Below are 16,439 nucleotides of genomic sequence, written 5' to 3' on the forward strand. Positions count from 1 at the left end.
GTTGCGACTCGCGAATCGCAGCCGCTAATAACATGCACAAACTATAACTTATAACAGCGATCGGGACTACATGTACATACTCACACACGGGTGATTCACATTTACACTCAGATAAACACGAATGATGGCTTACTGTGGCAACTTGCTCACACACATCTCACCGAGGGAGAAGCGAAAGGAAACTTAGGCTACTGAACTGGCTCTCTGGCCGACTGACGTCACGGCCCAACACTAAAACACAGCTTAACACACTGTAAGAAATAACAAGAAATAACAACACTGTAACCTTTTCTACAATGGTCGCTACTCGCTAGGCTACTGTCTGCCGTGGAATCAAAACAAACCCTTTCGTTGAGGACGCGCGTGCACGAATGCGCGGTACACAAGCAGACGGCAAACAGACAGGTCTGTCGGCCAATTAAATCGTTCGGTCCGAACGATTTGATTGGTTGTAGTTTTCACCTAATATTATGAGACTGAAATAATTGTTTCTTTTTATTCCTGTTGGGTCTACCATGCATTTTAGAGTGTAAAAACCTTATTTATACCATTTTAAAGTCATTTAAAATAAGTGTAAAAACTCTACAAAGGTAAGAATAGCTTTAACTGGGAATTTACACAAAACTGCCAAACATAGCAGGAGGCAATGCTTATGACTCGCACTCATATGGGATGGTTGGCAGTGATGGGAGGTTGGAAGACTCCCATGTTTACGACTGTGTTCATGTCATATGACAACTCAAGATAGCGTCATAGTGACATGCTCATTTGACAGTTAAATGTGCACTCCAGCAATTCAGATGACACACAAGAGACATATTAAGAAAGGATGGTAAAGATCATGGATGGTGTGTTACATTAGGCTGGCCATGCCTTCTAAATGCCTACTTATTTCAATCCTTACATCTACAATTTGTGATGCAAATGTAAGATGTAGGCTACGTCTGGAGTCTGAGCAGAGGTAACCACGATGACATCATCAGGTTCAGTTTTTCAAACTTTGGTAAGCTCGCCCACAAAAACGTTATACAGCTGTCTCACAGGCCGAAAAGTACTCCTTGTTATGAGTGAAATGAGCTTTATGCATCGATATACATCCATAAAACCAAAAACAGCCAACCTTAGGAGATGTGAGGTGTCCACATTTTCCAGCCTCCTCTTTATTTGTAAGCACCAAGTCGGATATATTGGTGCCTTCAGAGGAATACAGACAAGTTTCCCAATCGTTATTACCACTAGGAAGTGGATGTGAATTATATTAACAAATCAAAGACTTGTTATCACCATAACTTTGATCTGACAGGAACGCAGCTGTTTGAATATTTTTTGCACAATTGCACTTTAAAAGGGACTAAAAGGACAATGTTTTTTAATTTTCTTTATACTATTTATTGTGTGAGTGTTGTTTGCGCATTGTTTTGAGGCTGCATAAGCAAATTTCGTTGTATGGTTCTACTGCACCATGACGAATACAGTTCTGAAGAGGGAGGTAGAATAAGAATTTAAATTTAAATTCAAGTCTGAGTATTTTGGCAATTGTAGGCAAGTTTTTTTTTTGACAGGCAATACTTGGAGTGCGTCAGATGTGCTCTTCAACGACCATGTGAAGACTTTTTGTAATGGGAGCCCTGTGAAGATGAAGCTAGGAAACTGTAAACAAGGCCATTGTTTTTCTCCTGATTATGTTTCCACTTTAGGGTGGCTGAGTCTGGTCTGGATGGCCTAACCAAACCAGCCACAGATGCAATACACCAGCTTACTGCAATTTAGTGGCACAGGGGGAATGACCTCAGTCCAATGTGGATTCCACTAGCCGCCCCACCACCCAGGGTAAATACCAAAGTGCAGGAAACTACAGAAGCCGTGAGTCACAAAGCACTCGGCGGGCAGATCTGTTCGTAACTATCTGTGAAGCCTTTGATAGCTCGCTGTTTGCTTGTTACTGAAGTGATGCATGATTTGGAGGCAGTTTGCCCTTCTTGATTAAAGAAAAGGGCCTCTTGCTTGGGCAAAGATTGTGGTCCCTAAGCACCACACACAGGCTCAGATGAGCACACCGTGGGCTTCATTAACCTCTTTCACCTCTGCTGCTATCCCTCAGTCTCACTACACTGGGCCCCCAACATCACCCCTCGCCATGCACTCCCTCAGGTGGTCCTCTAGTGTTACCTTTGGTAGCTGGCTTGCCCCCACCGCGCTTGTAAATTTGGGGTTTGATCAGTGAAGGGGTCTGTGCCCCCTGATTCAGCTTTCAGGAGGTCCCTAATGAGCTGATTGATGTTCCATTACATACAATCACAGATTAGAATGTCCAAGGAAGTTAGTACTCAGTGTGCTATAGCAACCATGAAGTGCACGCTGACAGGACATGCAGGTATACTAATCATTGCTCGATTGGGGAGTGTGTGTGTGTGTGTGTGTGTGTGTGTGTGTGTGTGTGTGTGTGTGTGTGTGTGTGTGTGTGTGTGGTAGAAAAAAGATTTCAGTCCTGCCAGAATCTGAACGTTTCTATTAAATTTTCTACTGCAGTGCTTTCGTTTTTTTTTCTTCAGTTACACCAACTGTACACGGTTTTTGAACATTGAGATTGTGCAAACGTACATGCAACTGACTCTCTCCGCACACATACAAAGACGTCTCCAGATGTGGACGGTGATTCTGGAGCATTGGGTCAGCCTGTCTGGGGATAAATCAGACGGACTAATCTGTCCTGTGAGGAGATGGAGGGTAATTGGTCACATTTGACCCCCGGCCTTGCGAACTGTGGGAACGCAGGGCTTTATCTCCCAGAGGTAATTGGCTAATGAAACACTTCCGCAGCTCCTCTGCTAGATTGTCATCCACCGGTTGGAATTGGGATTTGGGTGAGGCATGAGTCTGTGTATTTGAGTGAGGGTGGCCAGCATACGTGTGTGTGGTCAATGTGTGCATGTGTGTGTGTGTGTGTTTGTATCTGTGCGGGTAGTCTAGAGAAAATGGCAGGATGCGGAACTCCCTGTGGCCATCTCCACAACGTTATCAGCAGCATCAGTCTCTTGATGCCTGCAGCGTACTGATACATTGACAGAACACACATTATTGGTTGTGTGGTTGTCATTACGATTTAAATTTAGGTTTGAAGTAGAAATGGTTGGTTATTCCAATTCAGACTTTGGCCCCAGGCAGGGCTTCTTCTGTGGCGCATACTGATAGCCATGCAGGACATGACTGTGTGTTTGCAGCATTTACTGTATAGTTCAAACTCGCAATATCAAGGTCGATAAGACACAGTGTAGTGTCCTATTTCATTGAATTTTTCTCATGTTTTATAGTCGTTTTGTGTGATCGTTTATCCGGGCAAAGTTATGCCCACATCAATTGAAAGACAAGAAAAACCACGGTGGGGAGAGTAGGTTGTGGGGGTGGGTGGGGTTGCACTAAGGGAAAAAAAAGGCTAAAGTTACGGTGGTGAGACAATGTCTCTGAGGTCCCATCAAGTGAGCCATTCATAGATGCAGGCCTGCCAGTTTGTGAAGCCAGGGAGACACTCCGATAGAGTGGGGCCCAGGGTGGCCTTGTCTTTTTGTCCCAAGCTGACCCCTGCTCTCCCGCCTGGCCTCTGCGCCCCTCACCTGGCCTGTCCCAGCTCACTGGTAACAGGATACCTGTAATTTGCTCTAATGGCCTTTGAAAGACCTGGCTGGGCTAATCCCTGGAGTGCTTCTCCCAGCAGCACCATATGAAAGGGTGGGGGTAACAGGGCCGAGTGCGAGTCCTGAAAGAGGACCAGCCTCTGGATTGTATGTGAGAGAATGTCACCCCTCGCGGCCGGGGCTGGGGCCGAGGGAGTACCGGAGTCGGCTTTCAGCGGGTCACCACCATGCGGCTTGTTCACAGGCTCAAACAAACTGCAGCGGCGGGCTTGTGGGGAAGAAGATTGTCTCTCCTTTACACCTGCCTCAGCAGCTCAGTGTGGCAGACGGGAGCTACGGGCCCAAGACCAGCAAACCCACAAGTTTGAGACAGTGTGTCTCGAAGTGTTTCCAGATTCCTTCTGAGTTCTTTGTAGTCATCTGCTCATTCAGGAGTAGAAGAGATAAATATCCCCAATACATCAAATCTAAAAGACAAAGAATGTTATATAGTAGCTGAAGTTACGCTGTCAAGTGTCTAACGAAAATACACTGTTTGTATAAGACGTTTCTGAATAAGGCCAAATGGCTGTGCCTGATGAATAATAATAATAATAATAATAATGATTATTATTATTATTATTATTATTATTATTATTATTATTATTATTATTATTATTATTATTATTATTATTATACAAATAATAATAATAATAATAATAATAATAATAATAATAATAATAATAATAATATATTGCAGCTCAAAGTCCACTGGCCATCAAAACACAGAGAAAAAAAACCTTATCCGTCTCATCTTCACTCTCATCCCTCCAGAGATTTTAATGGAATGTGGGAAAAGCAAGTGATATGTGGACAGGGAAGACCAACCCTCTGCCAGTCCTTTCTATCCTTTCTTCTTGTCCTATTGTCTATCTATCTATCATCCTTGTTCTTTTCGATAGGGTGGGCCACCTGTACTCACAAAAGTATTCGCACATTGCCGACCAATCTTCCTGTGTCCTACTTCATTAAGGTACGGAGGGCGTTGGGCATGATCACATTGGAGTGACAGCACACATGCACACACAGTGTGTACAGACTGATTAAGAGAGTGAGGGCATGTTTGGCTCTGTGAAAGTTCAAGTGTATACAGAAAGAAGGTCTGTGCAAACAAAGTCCTGTTTCTTCTTTCCATTGCTGTGACTTGAATTATGTACTTTTATGAGTTTAATTGAAGGAGGACCTGTGCTGCGATTTCAGAGCTAAATTAGGCTAAAGGAAAACTGTTCAGATTTCCAGACCATTGGAATCTTGGCCTGTTGGATTGAACGTGCTTCTTTGACTACATGTGTTGGATGATTAGAGTGAAAGCTATTGAGTTTGTTTCATTACGAGATATCTGCTAGATTTGAGTATAGTTCTCTCCTTTTGTTTTTTTAACATCATGTTTCTATTGCAAAAGCAAGAACAAAAAATTGCAAAATCCTGATATTTGTAAGGTTTTTGTGTGTGTGTGTGTGTGTGTGTGTGTGTGTGTGTGTGGTGTGTGTGTGTGTGTGTGTGTGTGTGTGTGTGTGTGTGTGTGTGTGTGTGTGTGTGTGTGTGTGTGTGTGTGTGTGTGTGTGTGTGTGTGTGTGTGTGTGTGTGTGTGTGTGTGTGTGTGTGTGTGTGTGTGTGTGTGTGTGTGTGTGTGTGTGTGTGTGTGTGTGTGTGTGTGTGTGTGTGTGTGTGTGTGTGTGTGTGTGTGTGTGTGTGTGTGTGTGTGTGTGTGTGTGTGTGTGTGTGTGTGTGTGTGTGTGTGTCCAGTCCAGCCTGACTCGGCTCAGAGCAGACATATCTCATAGCTAAGGGATGAATAAATCATCCCAGTCCTGTGGGAGTTAATAGGTATGATGCATGTCCGGAGACCTGATGCAGACAGACAGGCCGGTAGGGAGGGAGAGGAGGTCTGACACAACCAGACTGAGACGGACAGACCGAGGAGGGAATGACAGAGGCAAAGTGAGGGACAGACAGACAGACAGTGGGAAGTTGGCCGACAGATGGGAGACTGGAGAAGGGAGAGAAAGACAGGTACGGTTTGCAGCCTGTAGTGACAGCTGCTCAGCAGAGGAACACACACACACACACACACACACACACACTTTCTAAAGACACTAATTGATATAATGCATTCTCAAGCCCCTTACCCTAAAATTAACCATCAAAAGTAAGTGCCTCACCCCAAACCTGACACTGACCCTAACCTAAACCTAATTCCTAATTCTCAAACAGCCCTTTAAAGGCCTGTCCTTAAGTGAGAACCAGCAAAAATGTCCTCACTTCTAGGTGTAAAACTGACATTGGTTCTCTTAAAAATGGTTGTTGTGCACACACACAAACACATATACACACCAACGCACACATTCCCCAGTGGAACAGTAGGGCTCTCAGAGTGGCAATGTCAGCTCCTGTTAAAAAGACTGTAAATGTTATATTGCTGTCCAGAGCGGGTTATTCCATTAAACCATTGGGCATTGCATCATAGGTATTTTGAGCCTGATCACACTTATTCAAACAAAAATAAATGTCATAATTTCGTCACAATGTCTATGAAACATTATGGACGGTGACTCAACATGGGTGTTTTTACATTAGTGAAAGGGAAATCCTGAGCAAAAGCCTCAACTTTAACCAAAATAATTAAGTCCAACCATCACAAGAGTAAACCTCAAAATTACCCTGACCTCAACCAAGATGTTTAAAATGGACCAGGGACCTGATGTCTAAGCAGGCCAGTGAACAAACTTTGCTTAATTTAAAAAAGTAATAAAATAAATAATACCGATTACGTTTTTTTTTTGCTTCTGGTGTCAACTTGAATTGCACACAGCTTTGGCATTACATAAATTAATTTGTGAAAAGACGTTATATAAATTGGAGGGTAAACATGCAGTGCGAAAAGTACATAGAAATAGGCATCTGCTTGAAAATTGACTTCAGTAATAACCTTGACATGGCTTTAAAAAAAAATCTGAGCACAGTCAAGGAAGACCTAATTTGTACTGTAATTTAAGACGGAGGGGCAGAAAATCATTGTGGCACTCCAACTACTCATTTCATCGCAGGTATACTTTTGCTTTTAAAAGCAGATGTAAAACACCTGCTCTGACATCACTCACTGGGGAGTGACCAGAAGTGCTCTTTGCTCATGAGTTTCTGCCTGTAGAACACAGCCACAGGATTTTATGAAAGTATTTTCACTCAGGCTTTGGCGCTGGTGTTCTTTAGTGTGGATATCTTACGTTTCCTACATGGTTTTAGCATCTTCATTCTCTGTTGGTGTTAATACACATTTGAGATAATCAAATTATCTTTTTTTTTGCCATTTGATGTATTTTTAAAATGTGTTGGGCATTGTTCAAATCTCTATTGCGTTGTCATTCAGTAGCAAACAGGAGGAGAGTTGTATGTAGCGAACCTTCACCCGCTCAGCTGGCGATATGTTAGAGATGTCTGGAACACAGACTTTATTTGGGCAGGGAACCAACTCAGGTACATATCAAAGGCCGGTTGACTTTATATGGCTCTAGGAGAAGAAATGCATGCTGGTAGTATAGAGCACACAGGTGTAGGAGGGAACAGGATACTATACAACTGTTGAAGAAAAACACCAGACTACTTTTTATTTCTTTAGTTTTATTGTGTATAGAGAAATAGTCAGTAATCCACTGAAGTCATAATTCATCAGGAGACCATGTTTACTCCTGCCTCACACTCAGTTTGGGTGTCTTTTGTTTGTGTTGCGATTCAACCCCATCCTCTGGTTTCTTATAATCTTGAACCTATGATCTCAAGCAGGAAAGAATGGTCCTGATATGTAGGCTGAGATGCAAAAGGACTTCTAGGCATGTACTTTCGGAAAACATAAAAAAACTAAAGTTTTTGCCTTCAAGTGGTGCTTCAGCAAGTTCCAGTCACGCCTAAAAGTAAAGGAAGTTTGCTGTGACTAAACTACCACTGGAAATACCAATGGTTACATGATTGGGTTGCCCTTCACAACAAACATTAGCCTGGTCCTACCACACCATCGTACTTCATATCATTTGTACAGAAGGCCTGGAATCGCTCAATTGACAAACGTTAACTCACTTGAAGGCATGTGTCTGTTGAAGTTGGCATGTGTCTGTTGAAGTTTAAAACTATTGGATCTGCCCAGTGCCACTCTGGATCTGTCAACCAATCGCATAAAGTTTGGTCGTGACGTATGACATGCGCCGGCTTCAGAGCCACTCCCTCTGTTCGCTGATTGGACCGGCAAAAATCTGTCCGGAGAAAACCTAAGAATATACTGCAGGCCCAGACTGACTACTGAAGGGAAATGAAAATTGAGCACGGCTACTTAACATTGTAATCCTTTTTTTTTAAGGGTGTGGAATTCACAAGTAGAACACTGCATTCGTTAGTATATTATCGGCTTTCATATCAGTCACTCATTGAAATGAGATCATTACGACCCAGTATCACGTGCCAGACAGCAGAGATATCTCAGCGATAGACAGTAGTATAAGGCTGTGAATTGATAACTGTCCAACTCCCAGTGTATTTCTTTATCTGTCAGTTACCAATCAATATAAGTATCTTGGATTTATTAATGTAACAATTTTATCCCTGAATGCCCACAATCTTATAACAAGAACTCTGTTGTGTTTGCATGTCGGAGTTTCTACACTATGAATCGTGCTTTTGATTATAGTGCACACTTTTGAACAGCCACAATGAGGTTGCCATAAGAAAAACAGCGTGCTTTCTTTGTCTTTTTAGTTTTTCAGACTGTTAAATCATCTGACAAAATCTACATAAATGCAGGTAAATGTTTTTCAGCTCTATTGAAATTTCCTAAAAATTTAAGACCAAGTCAGTGTTTTAAGGTTTATCCACGTGAGGCACTGCACTTGGGACAATATCTTTCACAATGAAAACAGCACAGAGGAGGGAATGACAGAGGCAAAGTGAGGGACAGACAGAGAGAGAGACAGACAGACAGACAGACAGACAGACAGACAGACAGACACAGACAAACATACAGTGAGAAGCTAACTGGCAGATGGGAGACAGGAGAAAGGAGAGAAAGTCAGGTATGATTTGCAGCCTGTAGAGTGACAAATCATAAATATCCAACAATATGATTATTTTTTTGGTGAAACATAAATTGTGTGCAGGTTACACATTAACATAAAAAAGTCCTTGCCAATCACTGGTTGGTATTTTACTGTACATTCTGGGTTTCATATCGCACCACCTGTGATGGCCTCGTAGAGCGCCTGTTCTCATGGTAATCTCTCAAGGTGTTTAAAGCAATAGTGAGTGATGCAGCCTTTGTCTGGACTGATACACACAGGCGGCTGCTTGGCCCAGTACTGGACCCTTCAAGGGGGTCAGGGCAGATCAAAGGTGCTGGTCACAGCCATTAGGCCCGGCAGCCCAGACTCGACATGAAAAGCTTGTGTTTTGAAAAGGAGGGCAGAAGGAAAAAAAAACAACAGGGCCCTCTTCGTTTAAAAAGCAAGCAAACTGTGAAATAATTGAAAAGGTATGTCAATCAAGGGCAGGAGCACAGCGGGAACTCCAAGATTCCCAGGCTCTGCTCTGGTCGAGCACTGAGCCATGGAGGGCTGCTCAAGGGGGCAACCCAAGAAATTAAAGACCTGGGGAAAAGGAAAAAAAAGAAGACAGGAGGAAAGGAGCAGCAAAACCTCTTTTTCTCTCTTTGCTCAGTCTTTCACTCCTTTGTGCTTAAAATTTGTAATGAAAAGAACCATTTTGCCACACTTTGGAGCCCCATTCAAAATGCTCGGTCATTAATAAGATCTTGTCTAGCTCTTCACCTCTCAGGTGAGTAACAAAGACTTTTTTTTCCCTGGCCGAGCAGCTTGCCCCCTCCTGCCTATAACCCCCCCACCCCCGCCCCCCATCTTATAACCAGGCACCTTCACCCTGTACTCGCTCCCTCCTCCTCCTCTCCCATACCATGAGTCTGACAAAAGGGAACCCCGTGAGAGTGTCTCTCTCTCTCCTTTCTGCCCTTTTTTTTCAAAGTCAGAAAAGGCTTCAATGATCTGACGATGGGCTGGAGTCCAAAAAATGGGGGGACGGAAAAGAAAAGAAAGAGGAAAAAAGACTAAGTAAAAGACTTTTTCTATGCTTTTTTAAAATCCCATAGAGGAGAAATAAATGGCAAGTCCACAGTTGACTAGACACGCATAGTGCAGGATTTGCTTGTAATGGCAGCTTGAGCTTATTGACAGTCCCAGCCAAAACATGTCAAAGGTTAAGAGATCTGGCCAATTGCAAGTGGGAAGCCCAAAAGTACCTTTTTCATGAGCTCAATAGGGACCATCGGTTGATACTTGCTCAGCCCGAGTGACCTTCAGCTTCCAATGCACCTCGGGAACAAAGAATGAATTTGTCTCCATTATTTCTCTCTCTTCCTTTCCCAATGCGTTGAAACATTTCTTGAAGGAAAAAGATTCACAACTTCATAATATCTTCACTGAAGTTCAGTGAAGATATTATGAAGTTGTGAATCTTTTTTCAATAGTCCACAACTAGAATAAGGATCATTCTATTCACGCAAACTAAATACTTTTATTTTACTCGTTTTTTCAAGATAAAATTCCACAACAATTTACACCAGACGATATGTGAAACAAGTATGAACCCCTTTAAAACATTTTCCTATTTTGACAGAATAAATCATTTTTAGGTTTTCTTATAAACCACCATCAATCAAACGTCTGGACAGCGTTTTAAGTCTACTTTAAAGCTGTCCAGAGGTTTTGATTGATGCTTCAGTCACAATTGTTTCCATATAAATACTGCAGCACATAACTTCGAGTCCGAAGGCTAAACTCAGCATATATCCTCCCTTCCAGAAAAGTGACCTTTTTAAATTTCAGCAGTTTCGGACAAACTTCTAATAGCTTGAAATACCTCACTCCGAATTCTCAGGCTTCTGAAAACAATGGTGTGACTTTTCAAAGGAGCGACTGTGAGTTACATGGATCTAACTGGTCTTTGTACGTGTGTGGTCAAGCATCCAAAGCTCCAATTGTTTACTCTAGACGACGCAAAATCCGTATTCCGTGTCCTCAGGTCTTTTGTTGTGTCTGCTTGCTGCTACCAGCATGTCTGAATGAAATGACATGATATCTACGGAGGGAAAGGACAACATGGACATGTGTTATGTTGAAGTACCTCACAAAACCATTGCAAATCTGTGAAATAGCTGACACAAACCTGAAAACCATTTGCTATTGCAGATACAAGTTTGTAGACGTCTGTATTTATTTATTTATTTTTTACCAACATTTTTTATCAAAAAAAAAAGTGCATTAACTCCAACATCAGACTTTGATTTGTTTAAACCAATTTTATCGCACCCGTGTTTTCATTTAGCTTTTTTTTTTGTACCTTTTAACCCTGAGATTTTACTGTTTATGGCCATCTATGATGTGACAAAACATCCTTCCAACACACCTACTGTGCCTGGAACCAGCGAGTAATCGCGAAATACTGCTGGCACCACTTTCAGGCACCAGCGGTTTTCATTGGCCTGGACTAATCCCCCATAAAACCTTGCAGCGCGCCAATCGCCAGCCGGGCCTTGGCTAATTGCTTATGAGTCCCTCGCACGCTCCAGGTGCCACCGTAGCACACACCCGGCGTTTGTAAACACAGCTCGTAAAAAGAGGAGGCTGCCATCAAAGTGTTAATGTTTCCTTGGAGGATCTGAGGCCAGGCAGGAATGATGGGGGTGCAGCTGCATGCTCTGGTACCTGGATGGACTCGGCTGAGGCATCCCCTCCTTCCCCCGCAGCTGGGGCCAGCGCAGAGAAGGGCTTCATTTACACAGCCCTGTCAGAGAAGAAAGACACTCAACAGGAGTTTGTGTTTGTTTACCTTTCCTGTCTTTTTTTTCTCCTTTTTCCTCTTTGTACTTCTTTGTGTCCGTGCCTTTAAGAAGATGACCTCACTGGGCAAGCGCGACCGATGATGTTCAGAGCCGGGGAAACCAAGTTCATGACAGTTGCGTGTGTTTAAAGCGATGGAAGCAGCAGATGTGTGTTCTTATGTTTTAGAGCCCATCAGATGTTCTCTCCATTCCAAACCAGCAGCAGTAGTCTGATGATATAAGCAGCCTCCCTTTGGAGAAGAGCCGGTATCCTTGAGCGCTATCACAATATGAGATAATGCATTATGTTGGTGCCATCTGTACCATATTATACACATATGATATTTATGGGATTTTAAAGGATAGGTTCACTTCTTCAAGTTGGTTTTGAATACTCATATGTCGGTATTTCCATCTAAACAGTTTTTTTTTGTTTATTGCTGTAATCATTGCTTCTTTCCATACTGGCCATAAATACATCATGGAAGACAAAAAACGCAGTCTCCGTTCAGTATAAAATTGCATTTTAAAGTTGAGTTGGAGCTTTTATGAGGCTTCTGGGCTAGTCAAACGCAGTGCGTGTGTGAAGTGGGTTCTAACCAAATGTACAGTATTTTTAGTAGCAAATAATTTTCGTCACTGTAACACTGACTGGATTTTGTCCCCCATCTCGCTACGTCACATCCCGACCAAAAACTCAGATCACAATTGGGCATCTGAGTCTTGTGTTGGAGATATCCAATGGAACAAAGGAGGGGGTCAGGTGAAGTTGTTATAGAGCGAAAAAGTCAGAGGGATGTAGAGAGGAGGTCGGGATAGAAGTGTGGGCAAACAATGGACTGTTGCCGTTACCAACAGACAGTCAACAACTTTTTTTTCCAACAAAGGGTTTATTATAAAAAATGTTGGAAGGCATGAACAATTGATGACATGATCCTGCCAATACGATCAGAAAATGCTTCTATGTGTCTATGCTAGACAAACAAAATATTTTGTTGTTTAAATTGGAGGACTTGTGAATTAAGTTAGATTTGAAAAAAAGTGAACATATCCTTTAAAACGTGGTCTACAAACAAATATGCAACCCTATTCAATCCAAACACATATTAAGTCAGCTTTACTCTTCCGTCCAAACTAAATCTGGTTTTGCACAAATAAATATAGGGAGGAGAGGGGAGGGGGGCTAGCACCTGCAAAACCCCTAGTGTGAGCATTCCTTTTTTCATTGCTGGATGGGTTTTGACCAGAGACTCAGTCACTGCCCTGTACAAGACTTGTGGTTGTACACAAGCGGTTGGGGGTTGGTCAGTTGTGTGGCCAGTGGCCCGCTGATTATTTTATGACTCCTTCATTTCCTACCAGCTTTGGGTCACCCAGTCCTTCAGCACCTTGATCTGGTGCTATGTTTACAGCATAAATCCAAAGAAAACAATCCTCTCTTTTTTCTCTCTCTCTTTTTTTTGCACAAATATCTAGCAGCCCAGTTTTTGAGCAGCAGCATTACATGCTTTGCCTTGGTCTTTAGGGGTGTAAAAAGAAGATGTTTTGCTCTGATCAGATAGCAGGCCACATCAGGGTGCTTTTGAAGGTGTAAGTGGGCAGATAAAGCCTTAGAAGAAATTCATCCAAAAGATAGCTTCATCTTCAGCAATTAGCTTCTATTCAGGACCCTGCGGTAAGCCCTTTGCTCATCTCCAAAACATCTCCCTGTCGTAGCATGACAGTGGTTTTGTGTGCCTTTTATTTTTTCGTATGCAGACAAAAACCAGATCAAGAGTGAGCCACATGGGACTTGTTTGCAATCAGTGCCCGGAGGAAACAATTAGCCCACAACCTTGCCAGCTTTTTCATGGGGTGTAGTGCGTTGGAGAGGCTGTTTAAGTGGCCAGCAGACACGGGTTTTATGTCCCTTCGGTAAACAACACTGGGCATCATCAGGGTGGAGTGTCACATCTGGAGTCATGAGGCTTGAATGGATGCAAGCGGCGCGGCAGAATGATATTGTGCAGGCTCAGACTCTGTGTGTGTTCAAATCATATGTAGCGCAGGATGTGGCCTGAGATGGGGGGGATGCATGAGTTAAGCTTTTATGAGAAAATAATAATAATAAATTCCAGTCTTTCCTGATATGATCAAACCTTAACCTGTTGTTTTAAATGCTCTGGGATGGTCTTTTTCTCACAAAGGGAGCACACTCAGGCCATTGTAAATGACCTGTGTGTGTGTGTGTGTGTGTGTGTGTGTGTGTGTGTGTGTGTGTGTGTGTGTGTGTGTGTGTGTGTGTGTGTGTGTGTGTGTGTGTGTGTGTGTGTGTGTGTGTGTGTTTTTGTGTGTGTGTGTGTGTGTTTTTGTGTGTGTGTGTGTGTGTGTGTGTGTTTTTCTCTTGTCTCCCGGGCTCCCTCTCCCCAGACCATATGGCTGTCTGGTATCCTAATTGCTAATGATAGAGTGCCTTTTGATGGGGAAACTCCAACAGCTAGATGTTTCTAACCCAAACTCTTGTCCCCTCTTTTATTTTCCAGGCCTGATGGAAATCCGATCTGTCAGTGTGGGAGTTGTTGCCATCAAATCTGTCAGCACCGGGCTGTACTTAGCTATGTCCAAGAAAGGCACGCTCTTTGGATCGGTGCGTATACAACCTGGCAACATTGTTTCTGGAGGTCAAGAAGGGAGGGCTGGGAAGGGGAGGAGGGTGGTGAGGGTATGAGAGGTATAGATGTATAGGGGTCCCAAATGAGCGCCTACCCAAACATGTTTTATTCCGCATGAAGTGAAGGGGAGAGCTCAGGAATCCTCCGCTGGAAAGTCCAGAAAAAAGGTCAGAGTGTTACAATCAATCACGGCTGTACACCTGGGCCACGGTTGACGATGCCTGCAACTTGAGTTGGCTTGTTCCACTGTCAAAATAGATAGCAGAGAGGGGAGGATACCCCACCCGCAATGACAAAGAGCCAGCTGCATGGGCTCCTTTTTATAAAAAAAGAGTATTTGCGTGCCATCTGCCAATTGTTGTTTCACACGGCAAGCTTTCAAAACGTAATCACCTCTCTTTGTTAAAACCAGCCACACGTCAGACCTGAGGTGTGTAGCGTCTAGCTCGTGTGTGTACATCTTGGAACAGTCAAATTCAGGGACAGGCAATCAGTCAGCATGCCGTGATAAGGCAAGTGCCTCCAACAAGCTAACATAGTAAACAGGACATAAACACACCCGAAGACCCACGCCTTTACTTAACTCAGAAACCTCCCATAATAACAGAAAGGCAGGTGAATCATACTATCCCGATGTTATCACAGACACACAGGGCCGCATTACAGCAGCATGATAGCAATCTGGAAAAGGGAATTCAGCTGAACCTCTTGTCACTACAATATCTTTCAAGACTCTTTGATTTACTGATAAGAGGTGGTAACCACCCATGGAAAAGTGGCTTTGCTGACTGTTGGATTCCCTTCCCTCAGATAAATATACCTGTAGACCAAGCCCGTAACCTTACTTAAACCGTACTTTGTATGGAATGTGATGCCCACTGAAGGCATATGTCTGTTTGTGATATTGGGCTATACAATGATTTGATTTGATTAAAAACTAGACCAAAAAAGAGCCTTTGATGATTTTGATGAACTTACAGGATGAGTGTTAATTAAAAAAGTGTTCTTTTTATTTGCAAATTTGTTCATTTTGACTATTTTAAAGCTACATTCGCAAACAGTTATTTCCATTAACAACATCCCAGTTACGCAATATACTGTATTCCACAGAGCTCATGGGAGATCAGTTTCAACCAGTCATCAGATCAAATCGTTTTACTGCAACAACAGACATTAACCTTTGCGCACTCCTTGGAAGCTGCATGCCCCAGTGTATAGCACAGTGGGAATAGCAGTCAGCAGTCAAGCCATACAGTACACCTCTGTCTGTGTGTTATAACTTCCTTAACGTCCCTGTTTTTCCTTTGATCACAGGTCAAGTACAATCCCAGTTGCAAGTTCAAGGAGCGCATTGAAGAGAACGGCTACAACACGTACGCCTCCCTCCGCTGGAAGCACGGCGGCAGGCAGATGTTTGTTTCGTTGAACGGGCGGGGGAAGCCACGGCGAGGTCACAAGGCCCGGCGAAGACACCCGTCTACCCATTTCCTGCCCATGCTCCCCTCCTAGCTGCCCAAGTCTGAACTCTGACCGGCAAACTGGCTGGCTACACCTTCCCCTCTCCTCCTGACATTAGTGTTGATCTTAGCCGTGACACCGATCTTTTATTTTTTATTATTCCATCCTCCCGTCACATAAATGTACATTTCTTGAGGTTGGTAACATTTGTAGAGTTAGTAATAATATGTACTTTTAAGTTATTTTTCTTAATTTTTTTCCAATGATGTTCTGTAATACAGTCCAATACAGTAGAATTATGCTATTTTCAGGCATCGTCTGGCAACAGTATCTGTCTTTTTTTGTCTGAATTCTGCATGCAAAGCGGTGTTTGGGTGATTTTAATAAGACTGTAAGATGACTGAAAAGGGGCAGCAAAGCTTGACGACAAAATGTAGCTAATTAGTTTTTCATTTAGCCTATTTTAGATGCTCAGCTTATTAAGATTGAAGCATCTGGTACAGAAAAATATATTTATCCAATCTGTGATAAATGACAAATATCCAAAAAGCAACTGTAAAAAAAAAAAAAAAAAAGCTACAAATCCGTGCCGGTATTTATGGGAGGATTTTGGGGAGGCTTTGAGTTGTTGGTGGCCATGGGGGTCACACCCTAAAATTTAAAAGTTACACATAGCGGGTAGTACATAGTAGTTCGTAGATTCCAGTATTTTTTAGACTTAATATAGTATAATTAGCCTTACAAAAAAAGCACATGTGAATTCATCATACCACATTACAACCTATT

At 42.8% G+C, this 16,439-nt stretch overlaps 1 protein-coding gene across 1 annotated transcript in view; it reads left to right on the plus strand.

Annotated features, from left to right (window-relative positions):
• The window catches only part of fgf22 (fibroblast growth factor 22), a gene marked incomplete at both ends in the record, with an annotated part of 30,457 nt that extends 14,753 nt beyond the window's left edge, over positions 1-15,704 (plus strand). The window contains 2 exons of the mRNA XM_080033240.1: positions 14,067-14,170; positions 15,510-15,704. Coding sequence (XP_079889366.1) covers positions 14,067-14,170; positions 15,510-15,704 — 299 coding nt within the window. The remainder of the gene's footprint in view (positions 1-14,066; positions 14,171-15,509) is intronic.
• Positions 15,705-16,439: the final 735 nt, after the last annotated feature.

This window comes from Ammodytes marinus (genome assembly GCF_949987685.1).
Source record: "Ammodytes marinus genome assembly, chromosome: 8".
In the NCBI taxonomy this organism is placed as follows: Eukaryota; Metazoa; Chordata; class Actinopteri; order Uranoscopiformes; family Ammodytidae; genus Ammodytes; species Ammodytes marinus.